This window comes from Neofelis nebulosa, chromosome 3, assembly GCF_028018385.1.
Source record: "Neofelis nebulosa isolate mNeoNeb1 chromosome 3, mNeoNeb1.pri, whole genome shotgun sequence".
NCBI classification, from domain to species: domain Eukaryota; kingdom Metazoa; phylum Chordata; class Mammalia; order Carnivora; family Felidae; genus Neofelis; species Neofelis nebulosa.
The window spans coordinates 87865840-87890122 of NC_080784.1; the positions used below are offsets into that span (position 1 = coordinate 87865840).

The 24283-nt window shown below is 42.4% G+C and overlaps 1 protein-coding gene across 1 annotated transcript in view; it reads right to left on the reverse strand.

The window, feature by feature from the left end:
* Window positions 1-640: 640 nt before the first annotated feature.
* The window catches only part of MGST2 (microsomal glutathione S-transferase 2), a 30114-nt gene continuing 6471 nt past the window's right edge, over window positions 641-24283 (reverse strand). The window contains exons 3-5 of the mRNA XM_058721326.1: window positions 9066-9136; window positions 5643-5724; window positions 641-5159 (exon numbers count right to left, since the gene is read on the reverse strand). Coding sequence (XP_058577309.1) covers window positions 5030-5159; window positions 5643-5724; window positions 9066-9136 — 283 coding nt within the window. The 3' untranslated portion in view covers window positions 641-5029. The remainder of the gene's footprint in view (window positions 5160-5642; window positions 5725-9065; window positions 9137-24283) is intronic.

Sequence of the window (24283 nt, forward strand, 5' to 3'; positions counted from 1 at the left end):
TGTGTTTCCCTCTCTTTCTGCCCCTCCCCCCCCTCTCAAAAATAAGTAAACATTAATATTAAAAAAAAAAAAAAAGAATCCTCAAGGGATATATGGAAGGAAAAGTAACAAAGAGGTCTTGCCCCACTATAGTGGACACTGTCCATGTACACTTACGTACACACACACACACACACACACACAATCCACTCACACCTTACTTCCAGCCCTTGCTCTGCCCGCACCATCCACAGGTTGTTGGAAATGCTTAGAGGTTTACATTTCTCCAGATCAACGTTAATCAATGAGTCGCTAGTGCAAGTGTGTGAGAAGATAGTTCGGCTTCCTGGACAAGCCCTGAGATAGGATTTAGGTCCTCCAGAGCTCCCCTGCGGCCTCAGGCAAACACCGGGACTTTGCCTGAAGTCCCTTCACTTGGCTTCTTGTCCTTCCCCACTCCGTTCCGATTACCCTCCTGGGGGGACCTTCCTTAATGAATCACACACATGTGAATCCACTCCTCCTCTTTAGGAGACCTGTCCCTGAGACTTCCATGAAACTCGAAAAGGCATAGTAAAACAACACAATGCAAAACTACCTGGGTTAAGCAATAAAAAAAAAAAAAAGCCACAAAAACAATAAAGTCATCATCAGAAACAGATCCAAAACAAAGGTGAGTTTTAATAGATACAAACCAAGAAGAAGAATGCGTTTGAGTCACAGCCCAGCCCTACCGATGGGGCACTGTGGTTCCAGACTGGCTGGCACATGACAGCATGGAGAAAACAGTATGACAACGTGCTTTGTCCCAGCGATAAGGGCTTAGCACTCCACCAGAGAACAGGAGGTTGAAAAAGGAACTGACGGGGGGTGGAGGGTGGGAAGGCTGATAAACAGAAATAAAATCTTGAAGCCGAGGAGAGTTGAGTACTTCTAGTCCCAAGTAGTCAAAACCACATAGTTTCATTCACACGAAAACGCATTGTGCACTGAATGAATGGCATCCCCTTCTCCTTCAAGATGATTTCTTAGATGTAATCTTACTGACCTTTTTAAAATCCCAATGCAGTGAATGTGTGGTGGGGGAAGAGGTGGAGAATAAACATCTTTCTAGGAAGTCACCAGGCATCTGCCCCGTGAGATGTATTTTGTTGCTGAAAGTTGAGCACTCGGAAGCCCTTGACCCTTCTTTTCAAGGAAAGCTGTGTCTGGAGACAAAGGGTGAAAAACAAATGACCTGATTTTTCCTTATTAATGACCTTTTTGGCCTCACCCCACCCACCTGCAACCCTGCAAAGGGCCGTGGGGGAGGGGAAGTGCCAGGGAACAGAACAGGGCTACTTGTTTATATAGCCAGCCCTCTGTCGCTAGATTTTCTTTTTCATTTTTTCCCCCTCTTCTCTCTCCAGTCTTCTCCTCTAGTCTCTTTTTGAAGTTCCAAGGACATTTGACACCACTCTGGTGTCCTCTGGGGAAGCTACCACGACCTGCGTGATTTCACGTGACAGGTGGAGGCGATTATGGCAGCATGCACCCAAGGGGGCCCAAGTGTCCCTGCCGGGCCAGCACGGGTGCTGTGGCCCAACAGTCAGGCCTGTAGTGCTCGACTTGAAACAGATCTTCACCACTGCCAAGAAACCGATTTCAGGTTTTAACTTCATAGAAAGGATTTTGAAACTTCTCGTTATGAACGTTATCAAACAAAAGTAGACCAGGGGTACAGCGAATAACTACACACTTTGCCATATATGCCTGACGTGCATACTTGTCCAAATAAGTTCGACACATTAGCTACTTCACCTCTCAACCTCTCAACACGCAGCTCCCAAGAATCTCTTCCCTAGCCACAAGATCGTTGTCACACAACACAATGAACATTAATTCCCTCAGTATCATCTAATTCTCACTTTATATTCAGATTGTCCTTATCGTCTCCCAAATGTCTTCCATAGCTGGTTTTTTCCAAGCAGGATTTCGTCAAGGATCCCACATTGCCATCTGGTTTTTATGCCCCTTAAGACTCTTTTAATATAGAACAGTTCTATGGGGCGCCTGGGTGGCTCAGTCGGTTAAGCGTCTGGCTTCGGCTCAGGTCATGATCTCATAGTTCATGAGTTCAAGCCCCGCGTCCGGCTCTGTGCTGACATCTCAGAGCCTGGAGTCTGCTTCAGATTCTGTCTCCTTCTCTCTCTCTGCCCCTCCCCTGCTCATGCTATGTCTCTATCTCTCAAGAATAATAAACTTAAAAAAAAAAAAGAGCAGTTCTCCATCTTTTTTCATAACACTGACTTTTTTGAGCCAATGAATCTGATTTCTAAAAATAAAATCCAGGGGCACCTGGGTGGCTCAGTCAGTTAAGCGTCCGACTTCAGCTCAGGTCATGATCTCACCGTCCATGAGTTCAAGCCCTGCATCGGGCTCTGTGCTGACAGCTCAGAGCCTGGAGTCTGCTTCTGATTCTGTGTCTCCCTCTCTTTCTGCCCCTCCCCTGCTCATGCTCTGTCTCTCTCTGTCTCAAAAATAAATAAAAACATTCAAAATAAAATCCATCATGGGGCACCTGGGTGGCTCAGTCGGTTAAGCATCCAACTTCCGCTCAGGTCATGATCTCGCAGTTCACAGGTTGGAGCCCCGCCTGTGGCTCTGTGCTGACAGCTTGGAGCCTGGAGCCTGCTTCAGATTCTGTGTCTCCCTCTCTCTCTGCCCCTCCCTCGCTCACTCTCTCTCTCTCCCAAAAATCAATAAACATTAAAAAAAATTTTAATCCATCAACTCCTGTGTATGTGTGTATACATATATATACATACATACCACAAACAAAAGAAACTCACATTTCTCTGGCCAGCATGTTTGCTCCTTGTAGGCAAATGTACAGGAATTAAAATAATCAAGAGTTTGCCCTGGTGACAACAGAATTAGAACAAAGGAAAATTTTATGATTCAAATGTTTAAAGATACAAAGCTCTGACATCCTGGTGTACCCATCTTCTTTTTCCACAAGTTTTTAACCAAATTCTGTGTGTGTGTGTGTGTGTGTGTGTGTTTGTAGTTTACCTTTTTAAATAGCTCCAGTTTAGATGCAAAATAGAAATTGTTTATAAATCCTCAAGTGTAAGATTGGGAAAGTTGTGCGTTCTTTTCCCTACTTCCGAAGGATATGATTACGCAGTAATTGTTCCTCAGGGTCAAAATTTTGCATTCTTTCTTCCTTATTGTCTTCAATGTGTGAAACAATTAAAATGTCACAATACAAGTCACTGTAACTGATCAGAAAACGAAAGTGTAGAAAGACCATAGAAACACAGCATTTTAGTGAGTATTAGCCCCATTTTTCCCAAGGAAGACAGGCAGAGTGCTACAAAGCGCAGCGGTAGCCTGAGCAGCAGGCGGGAGAACTGGATTAGTGCCGGCTGGCTCTGGTCTCCACCTCTTGGCTCCACTAACCCCAAGGATGAGGTGCCTTAGTCAACATCAGCCAATGAGTGGGGGACCCAGACTAGTATCCAGATATCGCCGTTCCCAGACCGATACGTTCTCAGTGTATTGGGAATATGTAGTAGTGCTATTTGGGATACAAAGAGTTGTAATGTTCTTTCCCACTATTCTGGAAACACTAGTGTTTACCTTTATTTATTTTCCTATTATTCATAGTCTTTTTTTTTTTTTAACATTTATTTTTGAGACAGAGAGAGACAGAGCATGAACGGGGAAGGGGCAGAGAGAGAGGGAGACACAGAATCGGAAGCAGGCTCCAGGCTCTGAGCCATCAGCCCAGAGCCTGACGCGGGGCTCGAACTCACGGACCGCGAGATCGTGATCTGAGCTGAAGTCGGATGCTTAACCGACTGAGCCACCCAGAGGCCCCTATTCATAGTCTTTAAAACTTCCTTTGGGGCACCTGGGTGGCTCAGTCAGTTAAGGGCTAAGCGTCCAACTTCAGCTCAGATCATGATCTCACAGTCCTTGGGCTCTGTGCTGACAGCTCAGAGCCTGGACCCTGCTTCAGATTCTGTGTCTCCCTCTCTCTCTCTGCCCCTCCCCTACTCACACTCTGTCTCTGTCTCTCAAAAATGAATAAATGTTTAAAAAAAATTTTTTTAAACTTCCTTTGTACCCACAAAAAAGGAAAGTCCCAATAAACAGCTCCTTGAAGATGCTCACAACAGACTCAAGGGTGTCCAAATTTCTTTAGAGAAATTGACAGAGAGCCGTTTTCCTGATGTTAAAATGTGTCATATGTGCTCATAACTCCCTTTTGTTAAAGTCCCTGAAGTCTGGGGGTGAACGCATTCCCATTTTATAGATGAGGAAAATAAAGAAAGGTCATTTGTATTGTGCCACACAAAGACTGCACATCAGGGTCCCAACGGCTGCCCCGACCCCACACCCCACATGACACAGGAAGTACAGTGGAACCCAGTCCTCCCTCCAGCTGTGACCATGGCCCTCCTTCCCCTGCCCGGGGCAAGGACATTCACCGAGCACTAGTCTCTGAAAGATTTCTTAAAAATGATAGGCCTTTCCCCCTCCTTTTCCCTTTTTTCTTTATAAAGTAAATTTCACAACCAGATTTGTTTTGTGCTATTCGTTGATGACTCTCTTCTCTGGCTACTCTTTGTGTTTGCCTGACTTCCCCCACGTGTGGCCATCTGTTGCTTTCCTACACCGATGAAGTGGGCTTGCTGCCTTATCAGCATCTGTCTGGAACTTTCCATCAAAAGAGAAGTAATCTCAGAGGCAGGTGATGGTGGTGGCGGCACAGAAAGCCCAGCACATGGTCAGGCTGCTTCCTGCCCATACAAGCAGTCATGACTTTAGCAGACATACAAAACCAGGGCTCTGCACACTTGCACTGAGGATATGGATACATCCCGTCCGAGCAGACTTCACTTCTTAAACAGGAATGTATTCTCTTAACAGGTATGGTCCTACAAAGCCATTTCAAGAAAAACAAAAGAAAGACTTTTGTTTTTAAAAATTGATTGACTCCATATAACCTTCAGGGTGGAAACAGCTTCTGCTAGCATTTGGGCAAAGGGAGGGGGTGACGTTAGAAGCGTCTCAGTTTCTTGGCGACATTGAGGTCCATGTATTCATCCAGAAAGCTGTTTGCAATCCCCAGGGTGCCCAGGACTGTCAGCAAGGCCAGAATCGCCAGACTCAGCCGGAACCCGGTGATCCTGCAGGGTGGACGTGAGGCAGAAAGGTGATCAGCAGCTGCAGGGATGAAGGGAGGCGTCCTCCTGAAGCAGGCGCTCCACGTGGACACCGCCCAGGACTTCCATGTCTTTGCCGTTTGAAAATTTTGATTCATCACATGAATTCAAGGGGGATGCCTAGGCACAGAGATTAATTGGCTCCTTTGAACATTCAAAGGATTATCAAGACCGGGACGAATTATTTCCTTTGCCACGTTTTGGAGATAGCACATAATTTTTGCAAGGATTTAAAGTGTGGCGGCCAGAAGTGCCCGTTCAGGGCACAGTTTGTACTTGATGTTCCTGCCTCACACCCAGTAGGGCGGGGCCTGGAGAGAATGGCCTCGGGCAACGCAGATGACTTTTGCAAACACAACCCTCAGGGCTACTACTATTCCCAGGAGCTAATTCAGACTCCATCCTGCCACTTTTGCCTAAACACCCAATCCTTAACGTTCTCCTTACCTTTTTTTAGCTGCTTCTGAATATCCCCAGAAATACTGGTGACGGGCATATATGTACACCAGACCCAGACAGGTAGCAAAAACTATAGAGAAAAAATAGAGAAGATACAGGATATGATGGCAGGGTCTCAAAGTGCAATATGAAAACTGAGGGGAAAAAACTTACAAACTTTGTACATGTCCAAAATATATACAGATCGCTGACAATTCAATCATGAAAGGAAAACAAATTAATTTTTTTTAATGGGCAAAATATTTGAATGGACAATTCATACAGGAAGATAAACAAATGTACCAATAAGCACATGAGAGTTGTTTCAGTATTCAACATCATTCAATATCAGCAAGCTGCATCTTAAAACCACAATTAGAGGGGCACCTGGGTGGCTTAGTCAGTTAAGCATCTGACTTCGGCTCAGATCATGATTTCATGGCTCGGGAGTTCGAGCCCCACGTCAGGCTCTGTGCTGACAGCTCGGAGGCTGGCTCCTGCTTCGGATTCTGTGTCTCCTTCTCTCTCGGCCCCTCCCCTGCTCATGCTCTATCTTTCTCAAAAATAAATAAATATTTAAAAAATTAAAAACAAAACCAAAAAAAACCCTATTAGAGGACACCACCACATACCCACTAGGATGGCTAAAATTTAAACACACCAACACAAAACGTCGGTGATGTTGGAATCCTCATACACCCTTGGTGGGAGTACAGCCACTTTGGGAAAAGGTCTGGTAGTTACTTATGAAGCTAAATATACTTTTCACCCAGCAATTCCATCCCTATGTATTTACCCAAAAGAAATGAAAGCACTTTTCCATAAAAAGACTTGTACAGAAGGTTCATTGCAGCTTTATTCATAAGAGCCTAGATTTGGAAAGAGCCCAGAAACCTACCACCAGTAGAATGGATAACCAAATGGAGATAATCATACCACAGAATACCACTCAGCAATGAAAAGACACAGATACTTGCAACAACATGGTGAGTCTCAACATTTTGCTGAGTGAATGAAGCACTGCACAAGAGGTCACGCTGTATGATTCCAGCTATGTAAAGTTCTAGAATTGGCAAAACGAAACTATGATGAAAAAGACCAGAACAGCGTCTGCCTCTGAGAGCACCTGACGAGGAGGGGCATAAGAAAACTTTCTGGGTGGTCATGTCCTGCATCTTGATGGGTATACACTTGTTAAAACTCATTGAATGGTACATGTATGATTTGTGCATTTCACCATACAGTATACAAATTTTACCTAAAAGAAACGTAAAGTGCAGCATGACCTGCCATCTGGTCTAACAGAAAACACCAATATCTTCCATACATTCAGGGACCCTCTCTCTCTTCCTCAGCACCCAACGGATGCAAATAGCCAGGGCCCTCTTGCACACTTGGAGTCTATCTGTGAGGCTCTGATATCCTGGATAAAATGAAATTCCTTATTTTATTAGATCACAAACATTTTCTTTAGTTTCTACTCTATACCAGGTATTATTCTAAGGATCAGGGTGAGCAGTGAAATGGATACAAGCTTCCTACCTTTATAGAGTTTACCAGCAAAGACAGACAACCATGAGAAAAATGAGAAGAACATCACAGACTTGAAAGCATCGAGAAGGAAATGAAGTGGGATGGATGGGACCGTGGCGGGGAGGTGGAGGGGAGGACAGAGGAGCCACCTTTAGAAAGGGGTCAGGGAAGGCCTCCCTGAAGGGAGGACATGTGCGTGGGGCCTGCGGGTGAGAAGGAGAGGGCCGAGCAAAGAGCTGAGAAGAGAGGGGGTAGGGCCACCCGGCATGCGAGGGAGGAAGTGGAGAGATCCTGAGTGGGCTACAGTTAACCTCCCCATCTAATGACTTAACTCGCACAAAGCCAATGAGGACTATTCAGGGCAATTAATAGGCAACTTAACTTTTCATGAGAGAGAAGGAAAAGAAAATTACGACGGAAAACCGTTGTCTGACAGGAGGCCTCATTCAGCCCATTACAGTGAAATCCAAAGGGTCAAATAGCAGAGACTGAGTCCCATTATCAAAGGCACTTTTCCTATTAGTTGTTAATGCAGTCTTACCTGACAAGGAACAACCCCTTCATTCATGCCCTTAGGGGAAAAAATGTGAGTTGGGATAAAGTTAAGAAGTCTTCCTCTAGAGGACATTTTATCTGAAGTTCCTCAGTTGACAGTAAAAAGTACAAGAAGACAGTGATGGGGTTGCCTTTGAAAGCAACTGGATTTGGGTTTATGGGAAATCTTAGCAATCAACTGTCAGATCCAAATGAAGCAACGAGAAAGCAAAAGAGATTGGGTTTCTCCAACTAAGGTAGCTGGTGATACTTGACCCCATTAAAGACACAGGCAGAGTTTGGGTTAAGCCTTCAGCTCTCCAGGGATATCTGCAGCCAAACAGAAAGTAGATGTCTGTAAAGTTGCTACATACAGGAGCACGACATCCTTGTGAACTTAAGAAAAGGTACATGGGTTATCGGAATACCTATAGACCCTGCCTGTACTTGAAATCCAGTTTTCTCCTACATTGATAAATGTTAAGTTGGACAAATTATCTGTGATTCGGTTTCCTCGTCTATAAAGTAGGATACGTATAAAAATTTAAAACAGGGGCGCCTGAATAGCTCAGTTGGTTAAGCATCTGACTCTTGATTTCGGCTCATGTCCTGATCTCAGGGTCGTGAGATCAAGCCCCGCATCAGGCTCCACACTGGGCATGGAGCCTGCTAAGATTTTCTCTCTCTTCCTCTCCCTCTGCCCCTACCCACTCTCTCTCTCAAAAAATAAAATAAAATAAAAATACATTATTTTTTTTTTATTTAAAATAGTTTCTGGCACATAGTAAGTGCTCAATAAATAATAGCTATAATGATTAGGGTGAATTTTTGCAGATAAACTAGAATTAAGGAATCAGATTTGAAGACAGACTCATGTCATTTTCATCTGGGAGTGCCCAGCAGTTTGCTTCAAGTTTGTTTTTTTTTTTTTTAATTACTGAATTAAATTGAAATGAAGCCAAAATTAATTTATCTTTATTTATTTTATTTTTTTTAATGTTTATTTTTGAGAGAGAAAGAGAGACATAGTGTGAGCGGGGGAGGGGCAGAGAGAGAGGGAGACACAGAATCTGAAGCAGGCTCCAGGCTCTGACCTGTCAGCACAGAGCCCGACGCAGGGCTCAAACCCACGAACTGCGATATCATGATCGGAGCTGAAGTCGGATGCTTGACTGACTGAGGCACCCAGGCACCCCCAAAATTAACTTATTTTTAGAACAAGTGCTCTCTAATGCACATAGACATGGCTTATTTTGTTTAAAACAATTTCTAGGATCAGAAGATGTATGGTTACATGTCTGTTCCTTAATGGTTCTAAGAACCACAGTCATCATTAGATCAGAGTTGACTGTATTCTAAAATTACCTTGATTGAAATACCATCCAGCCATCCACAATGTAATCAGAAATATGGGGTAAAACTCCACACAGTTTTGTCTGCAGGAAAAAATAAAGACATGGGTTATATTATGAGAAAACTAAACACCAAAGCATTAAGCTTTCATCTGAAGGTAAATGTCTAATCTCTTCTTATAAAAATATGTAAGAATTACATACATGTCTTTTCATGTAAAATGAATCTTCCAAGGTAAGACTCAAAGATTGTTTAAATCTTAGACCAGGGCCAAGAATCACTCTCCTACAGGTAAACCACCAGTAGTAGGAATGAATTATACCTCTTTTCCAAAAGACAGACCTTGAGATGGTCCTGATTCTAAGGCTAAAATTCATTCTGTATCCTATCTATAGAACCCAGAAAATAACGCAACTTATGTAAATGAAATTTCTTCCCAAAATTCCTACACATTCATTGCCTTTCGATTGAGTTACTCAGCAGTTAAAAAATGTGGTTTTTTTTTAATTTTTTTAATGTTTATTTATTTTGAGACAGAGCATGAATGGGGGAGGGGCAGAGAGAGAGGGAGACACAGAATCGGAAGCAGGCTCCAGGCTCTGAGCCATCAGCCCAGAGCCTGACGTGGGGCTCGAACTCACGAACCGTGAGATCATGACCTGAGCTGAAGTCGGACGCTCAACCGACTGAGCCACCCAGGCACCCCAAAAAATAGTTTTAAATAATTCCTGTAAAATCTCCTGAAGTCTATAAGTATTTTTCACTCCCATTTTACAGAGGAACAAACTAAGACCTGAGAGCACAAGCTGACTGATGCCTTGCAAAGAATCAAACAGACTATGTCATCGCCAGATTCCAAGTTCCGTCCTAACGTCAATTCAAATTGCCTCTATTCATAGAAGAGGTGGATGGAAATTTTGATACTTTTTTAAGCGAAAAGGAATAGTTCTCTGGGAACTATAATTCATCTGCACCTAGCAAAGGGAAAGGAGATGAATTATATTCATGCTTCCCGTGCTACGCCCCCAAGTGATCTTAGTTAGGTTGACTGTGCTCCTTGCTGACAATATCACAACCAGAAAGAGCTTTAATATAATTCGTAATGAGGTCTTGAGTTGATCCTGATGGAAGCAGCATAATTAGACAGAATTAGAAATGATACCACAGTGTTCCTTAAAGCTTGAGTATTTAAGGTTATGAGGCAATTGACCTAGAAATAGTTGATACCAGTTCTTGAAGATCTGCATCTTCTATCCGAGGTCACCTTTAAAATTTAAAAAAAAATTGAAAAATTAAAAAAAAATTAAAAAAAAAAAATTGTTTTGTTTTGCTTTTGCTACCAAGATGGCGACATGGGTGGCTCCTGAACTTCCCTCCTCCCATGGATACGCTGATCGCACAGCCACACACAGAGCAATTCCCTCTGAAAGAAATCCCAAAACCAGCTGTGACTACTTCAGTGCAGGCAAGGAGAAAATACCCACACTGAAATAGGTAGGAAAGATGGAGACACGCTCTCACCATAAACCCCATCCCCAGCACAGCACTGTATCACCAGGTGGGAGTCCTCAACTCCTAGCTTCTCCCGGAGGACCTAGAGCACTCCAACTTTTTAAGACTTCCGCTTGAGGGCTGGGTCCCCAAAACACTTAGCTCTGAAAGCTAATGAGGCTTGCATCCACAGGATTCGGGGTAGGACTCTAGCAGGACAGTGGCACAATCCCTCCCTTAAAGTGCCTACCAGCAGGGGCTGCGTCCCTGTGCACATCCCCTTGGGGCTCCCGGAAGTAACCCAGAAGATGGGAGAAGGGAGTATCCCAGAAGATAGGGGGAGGGGTGCTGAGGTCCTAGGTGAGCAGGGGTGATTAGAAGCCATTGAGATTCAGGCACAGGTGTAAATGTTAACTGCATTTATGCTCCCTGAGGGCAGAGCCTGGGCAGCTCAGCACCCAAAAAAGAGTCCCTTTGTCCCCTATAAGCAGCTCGTCACTGTTGGTCTTGCCCTGACCTCAGGTCTTAGTTGTGCTCATTCTACTTTTCCCCCGGCCCCTCATTTGATGGCCTGCCTTAAGCCCTAGTCCCTCTGAAATGAGGCTTTGTTCATTTCTTAATAGCATCTAACAGATTGAAAATAATTCTCTGATGGCTAGCCCTGGGGCCCTGCTATTTGCGGATGGTCTTCTCTGCAGCTGCCTGCTGAGAAGACCAGGTATTACTTGGCCTTGAAATACCTTGCATCCCATTCTACCTGCTCATTATGACCTCTTCCACCCTCCTCCAGCATGTGACCGTGTCTTTCTGCCACCTCAGTTAAATGGTTCACGCCTGGATATGTCCCAAGATAGCTGTTCACAGTGAGTTGTCCACAAACATTGTTTAACTCAAGGGGACCAAACTCTGAAAATCTGTTCTTGATAATCCTATCAGTGGCTACTCACAGTTACATTGACAAGAAGACCAAAATGAGAATAATTTCTGGTCTCTTCTGGACATGAAGATGTATTCTGTCCTCTTTCTATAGGAGATCCTCAGGGAAAATCTCCAAATGGGACAGAAAAGAGCTGGCAGCAGCTGTGTCCATTTCCATTTATGTGGGAAGAGAGGGTATAAGCTGATTGTGACCACTGATAGACTGTCCCCTTTCCTGCATGTCCACACTGAGGGAAACGAGTCTATCTACTCCTAGATTTGCCCTAGATTGAGCAGATTTTGAGAACGTGGGACTTTGAACTTTATAACCAAGATAGTCCCAGATAAACTGTAGTGGTCTGCCTAGAACTGAGGGTTCCCTGGGACACAGAACTTTGAGTGCTAAAACCAAGAAAGCCCCAGGCCAACTGAAAAGATCTAGTCACCATGAAGAATGACCTGAAGGAGCCTATGGAGATCGAATAGTTCAAGCTGCTGGAACCCCTCATAGATCATCCCCAGCTCCAAGGGATCCCGGAGCTCAGGACATGTGGCCACCGCGGGGTCCCACTTGGACGCGAGGGCGGTACCAAACTAAGTGCTGTTGGACCCTGTCTTAGTAAGTGTGCCGCTAAATTCAGCTCATTTTGGAAAGAAGAATCAAACGTTGGCCCGACAGCCAAATCTAGCAGTTCCTAAAATGCTAGTCTACAAATGTTTTTGATTGTATAGTGCTCATAGTTGCATAACCCCACAAAAAACAGAAATGGCCTGCTTTACAACAAAGATGATGTGAAGTTGGTGCCATACGGTAGCTGCCTGGCCTTCCTGGATTCGGGTGGGGCTATCTCTTGCCAGTGGAAAGAGAAGGCGAAATGTGTCACTTCTGAGCCAAATGATTAAGAAGCTGGTGCGCCCAGATCCCTTCCCCCACACCTGGTTGAGTGGAGAGAACTCTCAGGACACGGATGGGGACAGACCCCTTAGATGGACAGAGCGTAGGCCTCTCAATGACCATGGGGAAGGCCACTCAACCAGGAGCACCCACATAGGACACTTCGTGGACAGAACATAAACTTCCCTTGTGTTAAACCACTGGGATTATGGGGTTGATCCATTTAGCACGGCAAACACAATCAGCTGGAAAAATATATCACATACACTATAAAACCCACACAAAACAGAAATTCAAGAATGAGACTTTAAGAGCAAATATAAATAGAAGCTCCAAAATTTCCTCGTGCTCACAGCAGATGACTTAGTTCGCCCTCAGCATGCACATGTCATCTGGGAGACCTCTGACCTAAAACACTTGTGAATATCTCTGCTATTAGATTTAAACGCACAACAGGACACAGCGTATAGCAATCTTGTTCATAGAAAATCTGAACCATGCGCTGAAGGGAAAAACCTAATTAGTTATAGTACGTTTCTAATGGTACGACATCTTTCAAAAAATAAAAACAGACAAGGCAACTTAAAGGAGACTTCGTAGGAGCTTCTTCTCTTTCAAGTTTTTGTTTGCTCATTTTTCTTTCTCCTTCTGTTTGGGTGACTCATTCTGAAGCAGCGGGCTGCACACCGCCACGAGCAGCTTGCACTATTAACAGATGACCCAGCCCCGGTCTGCTGCCTTTTGACCCTGCAAAGTCTTTTCAATTATTACACTGGCCGAGGGTCAGAGCAACAGGTTAATATGCTCAGAAAAGGCTCGGGGATGAAAGGTGCTGAAGTTAATCTTTCTATATAGATTCGTAACTATCTAAATTGCTCCTTGTCAAGCAACCCTTGTGCGGGAACACCAGAGGACATTTGCCACTAATAGCAGGAGGGCAAGACTCTAACCACCACTTCAGTGGTGCCGCTGATAACCAAAGGGATGAACGGATGAGGGAGTGAGGCTTGCAGCTCATCCAAATTCCTGCCGCTCCTCATCCCCCCGCTTCCGGAGGCTCACCCAGCTTGTGTGCAGAGCTATTTGGTGGTGGCATGAATGTTTGTGTCCCTCAAAATTCATATGATGAAGGTCTAATCTCCAGCATGGCTGTATGTGGAGTAAGGAAGTAATTAAGGCTAGAATGAGGTCAGAAATGGGGGACCCTGATCTAATGGGATTGGTGTCCTTATAAGAAGGGACACCAGAGAGCTCTTGACACCCACCAGGCTCACTCTGCCCAGCCCCTTGTCTGTGCTTGCATGCACACACCAAGGAAAGGACAAGTGAGGACACAGCAAGAAGGCAGCCATCTGTGAGCCCAGAGAAGAGAGCTCTCAGCAGAAATCCAAGCAGCGGGAACCTTGATCTTAGATCAAGGTCATGATCGCCCAGCCTCCAGAAGTGTGAGAAAACAAATGTGTGTTGTTTAAGCCACCCAGTCTGTGTTATTTTGTTACAGCAGCCCAAACTGACGAATACAGGCAGTTTGTGGAGAAGGATGAAGAACTCATCATTTAGAGTCATTCTCTGGCCTTGGGGATCCCTAGCCCTTTCTAATTCAGTGGATAAATACATCTTATGCATTCAGCTAATATCTAAGATGGGTACACTTGTAAGAAAAATGGAGATGTGTTTACTGTTTTTTATTTGACTTATTTGTTGTTGTACTAACCTATTACAAAAGTAGGTGACTCACATTACTATAATCCCAGTGTGACAGAATACCTGAAAAATTTTTTTTGTGAATTTTCCTTTCTCCAAAGTTTTTAGACATAAGTTAGAGCCACTAGTTTTAATTTCAAATTTTCAGGATTTGAATTTGAAATGACTATAAAAAGTAAGCGGAAAAGCAACAATAACAACAGCAACAAAATTTACAGCTATAGTAGAGTAAGAAGAGGGAAATGTTTCTGAAGAGTACTCAGATTCAGGATGATTGGGTTTACTTGTGGCAGGCTAATTCTGGAACAGGAAATGAGTAGTTCAATATTAAGCAAATAAGGATGCATTAAAAGAACTAAGTGAGAGGAAATCCTTCTATCTTACCCAGCACTAATGAAACCATTGTTGGGACACTGCATATACTTCTAGGCTTCCGGTTTAGAAATAACATGAAAAATTTTAGTCTAAAGAGAACAACCAAAATTTTTTCATAATTTGGGGGAAGAAGCTGAAGAATTATTACTACCTAGCCTCAAAATATAGAAGATGAAAGATAATGAAGATAATGATCCCCAACTGTATGAAAAAGAGTGGGGTCATTAGCAGCTATTCGTCTCTTCTGGTGAGAATAGAATCAGAGGGAATGTACTTAAATTGCCACAAGATCAAGGTATTACTTGGATCTACTTTTGAGATTTATAAAAGCCTTCAATCTAAAGGGATCAAGGTACTCAAATTAGACCAGATAGAATTTTCTAAGCTTAGCAATAACAAGAAGGACTGGCCCTTGTTGAAACTATAGTTGCTTTGTTCACAAGTTTAAAAGTGTATTCTGGCAAAAGACTGCAAAACTCTAGAAAAAGTCGTCTCTAAGGCCCTCACGGTAGGAAGGAAAGTGGGAATGGATGGGGGACTCTAACTCTAAAGTTACCTGGGACTGGTAACATGGGTAAACTGGGCTCCAGAATCATCATCTCTGCTTGGCGAATGAATATCCAACCTGAGGTGATGTTGAGACAGGAAATAGGTACTTCTGGGGTGGTGAGAGGGACCTGGAAGTGATTGTTATAAGACGTCAGGTTCCACTTAGGGACAGGATTAGCCCTAACACCAGGCTTCTTGGCCATACTTAGGGAAAAGCAGCAGGAAAAAAGAGTAGAGGAAAAGACAGCATTTCTGGTATAGCCAAGGTCATAAGATGTTCAAAGGAGGCTGAAGGACTCAATGCTTTGGTCCAGAAGAGCCAGAAAAGAAAGTACATTTTCTCTTAGGGATTTGCAGAGCTCAAGGAAGCCTACCCTATAGCCAAATAGGCTTTGGAATGACCTGGTTATCCCAGGGGATCCTGCCCTAACTACCTCAGATAAAATCAAAATGGCTTTACTAGCAATGAATTTAATCTGATTTGACCTGATTTACCTAAACCTTAGAACCTAAGGCAAGAACTTGGGCTGGTACTATGGAATATCTAAGAAGAAATTCACGGAAGTGAGTAGGCCCATCCCCACTCACTCTTCAGAGAAACCTAGGACAATTACTACTGTACTCTTGAAGGTATTTTATGACTCCAAACTCACTCCCTCTGCCCCAATTATTGGCTATTATTTTTTAACCCCTCTTCATTCTGCCATGATTAATCAAACAGAACAAACAAAACACTTCTAACAAGGAAATTCGGTTTGTATACTTTTTCATAAACAGACATTTAAGAGAAATATTTGGAAATGGTGTCCAGCGATAGAAGAGAAGGGAGAAAGCAATAACTTGAAAGAAATCAAATTTGTGGAAAGTGTAAGAACAAACAGAACCAGAAGCGGCCCGAGGATTTAGAGTGCTGGAAGCCCAACACTCCCCAACAGAATGTTCTCAGATGACAGAAGACAAAGTGGGAAGATGTGGAATTTCCTCCTGTGATGATTTTTATAAATAGAACAGTGTCTCCCTAACTTCAAGCATTCATATATCACTGTCAACATTTTAACATCTCCGTATACCACTTACTATCTTTCTATAAATCAACTATTTTTTCCCTTAAATTAGGGAGAATGCAATTTTATGAGTAGAAAAAGAATATCACTTTCGAAATAAAGAATAAGTATAAAAATAAATCCCATGAGAACAAAATTTGCCAAGTTCTCCTTAGATGCTGTTGATTGCTGAAGGCTCTGAGCATGAGACCCTCCCTCTGTCGAACAGGAGAATGGATGGTCCGGAGGTGTTGAGAATACATACTCCCTGCTAAATGTGACAGATTGAACCCATGTCTATTTCTTCTCCCTCCTGAAACCTCACTAAAATGCCAGGAAAGGAAAAAAAAAAAATAGATACAAAGTCAAAAACAAGGAGAATGGGAGTAGACACAACAGTGAAAGAGAGACGTTAGTCAATTTCTGAATAAGGATGGCACTCAAGGGAATGGCAGCTGAGCTGACAGAGCACAGACAGATGAAGCCTAAGCACCTGCACAAGGAAGGTCCAAGGAAGACTAATGCACCGCTTATCCCAGAACCCAGGACACTCAGGAACTGGGGGCACCAGGTACCCGTGAGTCCAAGCTATAACAGAAGAACTGGTGGACAGACTATAATAAGGAGTGCTTTAGCTCCCCTCCACCTCTGATCCCCACCCCTACTACCCCATCACAGGAGATGGGAGGTCTATTGTCTAGAGAACCAGAACGAGAGAATTTCGTGGGGTCTAGGAACAATGGGGGTGGGGGGGTGAGGGTAAAATCTTGTACTGAAAGCCACGCGAACCTACATACTACATAGTGGAAGAATCTTCCTTCGTTCACCCACCACACTTTCAGGTTTCTAGAAGTGAGACCTATTTACCCATCCTCCTCCCTCATCCCATCCTTGCCTGCCCCCATAGGGGGCTTATGGGTTTTCCCTAGAGAAACCAAATGGTCCCAGAAAGATAACCTACAGATACTGACTTTGGGGACTCTACAAAAGGAAACTGCTGCCCATCAATCACCCTTTAGTGAGCTGCCCACTCTACTGAGCCCCACCCATGCACACAGAGTCCCATCATTTTCTGATGCTCTTTACTAAATTTGCACAGATAGCCAACTGAGGATCACTTGATATTTGAGTAAAGCTTCTAAGGTCTCCTTTGCTCAGATCTCTTTGCTGGACCCTTGTCTTCTTGACCTCTAAGGCTGGTTCAGTCCTTGCTCTTCTTCTCTCCCTTCTCCTTTGTCTACACCCACTCCCTTAATATTTCTTCTAAAAAAATTTTTAGGGGCGCCTGGGTGGCGCAGTCGGTTAAGCGTCCGACTTCAGCCAGGTCACGATCTCGCGGTCCGTGAGTTCGAGCCCTGCGTCAGGCTCTGGGCTGATGGCTCGGAGCCTGGAGCCTGTTTCCGATTCTGTGTCTCCCTCTCTCTCTGCCCCTCCCCCGTTCATGCTATGTCTCTCTCTGTCCCAAAAATAAATTTAAAAACGTTGAAAAAAAATTTTTTAAAAAAAATAAAAAAATTTTTAAAAAAAACCTTTCTTCCAATCTCATGGCTGTAAATCATCTTTGTGTGCCAATGGCCAATAACTCTTGAATTTATACTTCCGGTTCCAATCTCTATGCTGAAATGCAGATTTTTATACCCACATCCCTGCTTCTCTCCACTTAGATGTGTAAACAATGTATGAGGCAGTTTATGATGCAAGAACAAACGATCTGAGTAGCTTAGCCGATGACAATGCTTATAGTCTCTCCTTAGCTCACATCTAAGACACAACATGTCAAAAGGAGCCTCCCGGTCTTCCCCCCAAAACTGCTCCTCCCACTGCCTTGTCTCTCTGTTGTCTCTCTCATCTCTCCCAGGATGCTCAGAACAAAAATCCAAGGTCATTCTTGATGCTTCTCACATGCCATATTTATTATGTCAGGAAATTCTCTTGGCTCTACCCTCAAAACGTATCCAGAATCTGACCATTTCTCACCATCTCTCATCTCATCTCATCATCTCATCTCTCCCAGGATGCTCAGAACAAAAATCCAAGGTCATTCTTGATGCTTCTCACATGCCATATTTATTATGTCAGGAAATTCTGTTGGCTCTACCCTCAAAACGTATCCAGAATCTGACCATTTCTCACCATCTCTACTGCTACATCCCTGGTTCAAGTTAGCTTCCTAACTGAATTTTCTGCTTCTCCCAATGCCTTCATATAGACCGTTCTCAGCAAAGCAGACCAAGTGATCCTTTTAAAGTATAAGATCATGGGTGCCTGGGTGGCTTAGTCAATTAAGTGCCTGACTTCGACTCAGGTCATGATCTCGTGGTTCATGAGCTCGAGCCCTGCATTGGGCTCTCGGATGTCAGCATAGAGCCTGCTTTGGATCCTCTGTCCCCCTCTCTCTGCCCCTCCTCTGGTCATTCTCTCTCTCTCTCTCTCTCTCTCTCTCTCAAAATAAATAAATAAAAACTTTAAAAATAAAATAAAATATAAAATCATGTTACTCCTCTGCTCAAAACTTTAAAATGACTCTCCATTTCACTCCGAGAAAAGCCAAAGGCCTTACAATGGCCTTTAGGGCCCTACATGGTCCATCTACTACCTGTCTGACTTTCCCTCCTACCACTTTCTGTCAGCTCCTTCTCTCAACCACACTAACTTCCTTGCTAACCCACCAGGGACATTTCCACTTACAGTCTTCGCACTGGTCATTCCTCCTGCCTCAAGAATGTTTTCTCTGCGTGTTCATGCGGCTAACCCCCTTACCTGCTGTGTAAGCTGTTGCTCAAGTGCTACCTTGGTGGGGTCTACACCGACCACCCTAAGCAGCAACCTACCCCCGACTCACCCCCCAGCAACCCACCCCTGTGTGTTTTCCTTTTTCTTTTCTTTCTTAACACTTACCACCTCTTGCATAATATATTATTTTCTTATAATATTATCTGCTTATGGTTTATTTTCTGTCTTTTCTGGCTATGAGATAAACTTCAACAGACAAGGATCTTTATCTAATTTTTTCATTGATACATCCCAAGCTACTGGATATATCACACAATGCCAGATATATAGAGGTGTTCAATAAATATTAAAGGGGCAAATAATAAATAAAATTGAAATGCAAGGGACAAAATAGACAAATAAGAAGGAACTTAGAAAAAACAGAAATGATGGGGGCACCTGGGTGGCTCAGTCGGTTGAGCATCTGACTTCGACTCAGGTCATGATCTTGCAGTTCGTGGGTTTGAGCCCCACGTCGGGCTCTGTGTGACAGCTCAGACCCTAGAGCCTACTTCAGATTCTATGTCTCCCTCTCTCTCTCTGCCCCTTCCCCACTCATGCTCTGTCTCTCTCTCTCTCTCTCTCCCTCTCAAAAATAAATAAACATTAAAATATTTTTTTAACTTTTTTTTAACATTTATTCATTTTTGAGAGGGAGGGACAGACTGTGAGTGGGGGAGTGGCAGAGAGAGAGAGAGGGAGACACAGATTCCGAAGCAGGCTCCAGACTCTGAGCTGTCAGCGCAGAGCCTGAAGCGGAGCCTGAACTCACAAACCGTTAGATCATGATCTGAGCCAAAGTCGGATGCTTCACCGACTGAGCCACCCAGGTGTCCCAAAAATTTTTTTTCAAAAAGAAAAAGCAGAAACGATACATGGAATTAAAAAATACATTATTATTGAGGTGCTCATGAGTTCGAGCCCCGTGTCGGGCTCTGTGCTGACAGCTCAGAGCCTGGGGCCTGCTTCGGATTCTGTGTCTCCCTCTCTCTCTGCCCCTAACCCATTTGCATTCTGTCTCTGCTCTCTCAAAAATAAATAAACATTAAAATATATATATTATTATTAAAGTCCTCTGATATAAGAAAATAAATTGCCTCCATAAAACAAAAAAGGGATGATTTAATAGCAGCAGCAACAACTAAAGAACAATGAAAGAGGGGCGCCTGGGTGGCTCAGTCGGTTGGGCGTCCGACTTCGGCTCAGGTCATGATCTCGCGGTTCGTGGGTCCGTGCCCCGTGTCGGGCTCTGTGCTGACAGATCGGAGCCTGGAGCCTGCTTCGGATTCTGTGTCTCCCTCTCTCTCTGACCCTCCCCCGTTCGTGCTCTGTCTCTCTCTGTCTCAAAAATAAATAAACGTTAAAAAATTTTTTTCTTTTTAAATTAAAAAAAAGAAAAATGAAAGAACAAAAATTAATTATTAGAAATTGAAATTGATATCTGAAACTTTTTTAAAAGATCAGTAACCAATCAGACAACACAAAGAAATAAAAGGCATCCAAGTTGGCAAAGAGGAAGTCAAACTTTCACTCTTCCCAGATGACATGATACTCTATGTGGAAAACCCAAGACTCCACCAAAAACTGCTAGAACTGATATATGATTTCAGCAAAGTCGCAGGATATAAAACCAATATACAGAAATCAGTTGCCTTTCTATACACCAATAATGAAGCAGCAGAAAGAGAAATCAAGGAATTGATCTCATTTTCAATTGCACCAAAAACTATAAAATACCTAGGAATAAACCTAACCAAAGAGGTGAAAAATCTATATACTGAAAAGCAGAGAAAGCTTATGAAAGAAATTGAAGAAGACACACACACACAAAATAGGAACGCATTCCATGCTCGTGGATTGAAAGAACAAGTATTATTAAAATGTCAACACTACCCAAAGCAATCTACATATTCAATGCAATCCCTATCAAAATAACACCAGCATTCTTCACAGAGCTAGAACAAATAATCCTAAAATTTATATGGAACCAGAAAAGACCCCAAATAGCCAAAGAAATCCTGAAAAAGTAAACCAAAGTTGGAGGCATCACAATCCCAGACTTCAAGCTGTATTACAAAGCTGTCATCATCAAGACAGTATGGTACTGGCACAAAAACAGACACATAGATCAATAGAACAGAACAGAGAACCCAGAAATCTGCCCACAAACATATGGCCAACTAATCTTTGACAAAGCAGGAAAGAATATCCAGTGGAAAAATGACAGTCTCTTCAGCAAATGGTGTTGGGGAAACTGAACAGTGACCTGCAGAAGAATGAACCCAGACCACTTTCTTACACCATACACAAAAATAAACTCAAAATGGATGAAAAGAAGCCATCAAAATCCTAGAGGAGAAAACAGGCAACAACCTCTTAGACCTTGGCCATAGCAGTTTCTTACTTGACGTGTCTCCAGAGGCAAAGGAAACAAAAGCAAAAATGAACTATTGGGACCTCATCAAGATAAAAAAAAAAAAAAAAAAAACCCACCTCTGCACAGGAAACAATCAGGAAAACTAAAAGACAACCAATGGAATGAGAGAAGATATTTGTAAATGACATATCAGATAAAGGTTACTATCCAAAACCTATAAAGAACTTATCAAACTCAACACCCAAAAGACAAAATTCCAGTGAAGAAATGGGCAAAGACATGAATAGACACTTCTCCAAAGAAGACATTCAGATGGTTAACAGACACATGAAGAAATGCTCAACATCACTCATCATCAGGGAAATACAGATTAAAACCGCAATGAGATACCACCTCATACCTGTCAGAATGGCTAACATTAACAACTCAGGCAACAACAGATGTTGGCGAGGATGCGGAGAAAGGGGAACCCTTTTGCACTGCTAGTGGGAATGTGAGCTGGTGCAGCCACTCTGGAAAACAGTATGGAGCTTCCTCAAAAAATTAAAAATAGAACTACCCTATGACCCAGCAATTGCACTACGAGGCATTTATCCAAGGGATACAGGTGTGGTGTTTCAAAGGGGCACATGCACCCCAATGTTTATAGCAGCACTATTGACAATAGCCAAAGTATGGAAAGGGCCCAAATGTCCATCGATTGATGAATAGATAAAGAAGATGTGGTATATATATACAATGGAGTATTACTTGGCAATCAAAAAGAATGAAATCTGGCCATTTGCAACAATGTGGATGGTACTAGAGTGTATTATGCTAAGCAAAATAAGTCAGTCAGAGAAACACAAATACCATAGGAATTTAAGATACAAAACATATGAACATAAGGGAAGGGAAGCAAAAATAATACAAAAACAGAGAGAACCAAACCATAAGAGACTCTTAAATACAGAGAACAAACTGAGGGCTGCTGGCAGGGTGTTGGGCAGGGAAGGGCTTAAGTGGTGAGGGGCATTTAGGAGGACACTTGTTGGGATGAGCACTGGGTGTTATATGTAAGTGATGAATCACTAAATTCTATTCCTGAAATTATTATTACACTGTATGTTAACTAACTTGGATTTAAATCCATACATACATACATACATACATACATACATACATACATAAAATACACAAAAGATCAGTAAACAGAAGTTCAAGAAATTTCCCAGAAAGAACAAAAACCCAAGAAGATGAAAAACCGAAGATAAAAGAAAACTAGATGACCAGTCCGAGGATCAACATGCAACTAATACAGATTTTAAGAATAAAAGAACAGAGAAAATGAAGAAGAGGAAATTCAGGGTAAAAATATTTTTAGAAAATTCCAGAACAGAAAGACGTGAGTTTTCAAGACATGAAAAAGTCTCATCTAAGGTTTAGCATAGTGAAGACAAATGCCTCCAAGCAAGCACAGAACCATACCATCTTAGGACACTGGGATTTAGGAAGATCCTAAAGCTTGCACAGTTTCCAAACAAAAAATCAAGAATCAGCATAGCACAGAACATCACAACAATATCAGTGGAAATTAGAAAATAAAAGAGGAATATTTTCAAAATTCTGACAGTAAGGATTTTTAACATAGAAATATATGCCTAACCAAGCCATCTATCAACTGTGAGGCAGAATAAAGTCATATTTAGAAGTGGAAAGTCTCAAAATTTGACCAACTATTCACCCTCTCTCAGAAAACTGCAAGGTATGTTCCACCAAAATGAGAGAAAGCCAATAAATAGGAAAATAGAAGATCCAGGAAAGAGGCGATCCAAATCAAGAAAATATAAGGGAAATTCCTGAGGATGATGACAAAAAGCCCCACAATGACAGCAGGTAGCACATTTAAAGAGCAACCTCCAGATGGGAGCAGAAAGATTGAGGACTCAAAGAAAAAAAAAAAAAAGGACTCTAACAGAGATAATCCAAAAAAAAAAAATGGCATTACTAGATTAATGTATTTGAATGTATTAAGAGGAGACTTTCAGTTCTGTTAAAGATTTGAGGATGAAACTAAGCAAACAAATAAACAATGAAGCAGTCACTAATCCCAGGTAAAACAAAAAATTCACAAGGAGATGAAATCATAGTATATTATTGGACTCAGCTTTGAACGTTACTTATAATTAGAATAATATAAACATTGGCTATTGGTTTAACTCAACAAAGTGATGTACTGGAGGGTAGATGTAAAGAAAAGAGGAAGTGGAGAAACATGAAATTCTTTCTCCCATAAAAGGAAGCTGATTGATAATGTCTAAAAATTATGAATCAATAAATAACAGTGAAAGCATAGTGCTTAGAAATATGGAAGTAAATGCCAAAAATGCCAGTCACAAGGGTGCCAATGGTTGTCTCTAAGGCTAGATTGGCAGTAAGGAGAGTTATCTGTTGCTTTCGGGCACGTAATCTCACTTGATTTTCAGACCACATACATACATTACTCTGATACAAATAAATATTAGAATTGGGACATACTGGGACCAAACCAATACTTTCCACTTGACATAATCATAAAGATTCAAAGACAATTGAAATGGACATGACTTTGTCATCATGTTGTTCACTGTTACTGAAAATCATATCTTGGGCATAAAGTTTTAGTGAAGTAAGAGATCAAGCTCTGGAGATGTGCTGTAAAACACTGTATCTCTAGTAACAGCAATGTTTTATACATTTAAATTTTTTAAGAAGGTATATAGCTCATGTTACATGTTCTTACCACAATAAAATTTTGTTGAAAAAAATCTATGTCTATGCATCTCTTAAAACTATCTCTTCTACCAACAGTAGTATTCATCCCAATGCTCAAGCCTAGAGAGTAGTCTGTGCAACCCCTGTTGAAGCAAAGAGATGGACAAGAGAACAATGCTGTCAGCTCAAGGATCATGACTTGCCCAGAGTGATTCAAGATGTATAAAAAGCTGAATAACCCACTTATCATTAAAGAAATAAAATTCCATAGTTTAACATTTTTCCACAAGGAAAACACCAGGTTCAGGTCATTTTATAGGCAAATTCTAAGAACTTGGAAGGAACACACTCTTCCAATCTTATTAAAATTCTC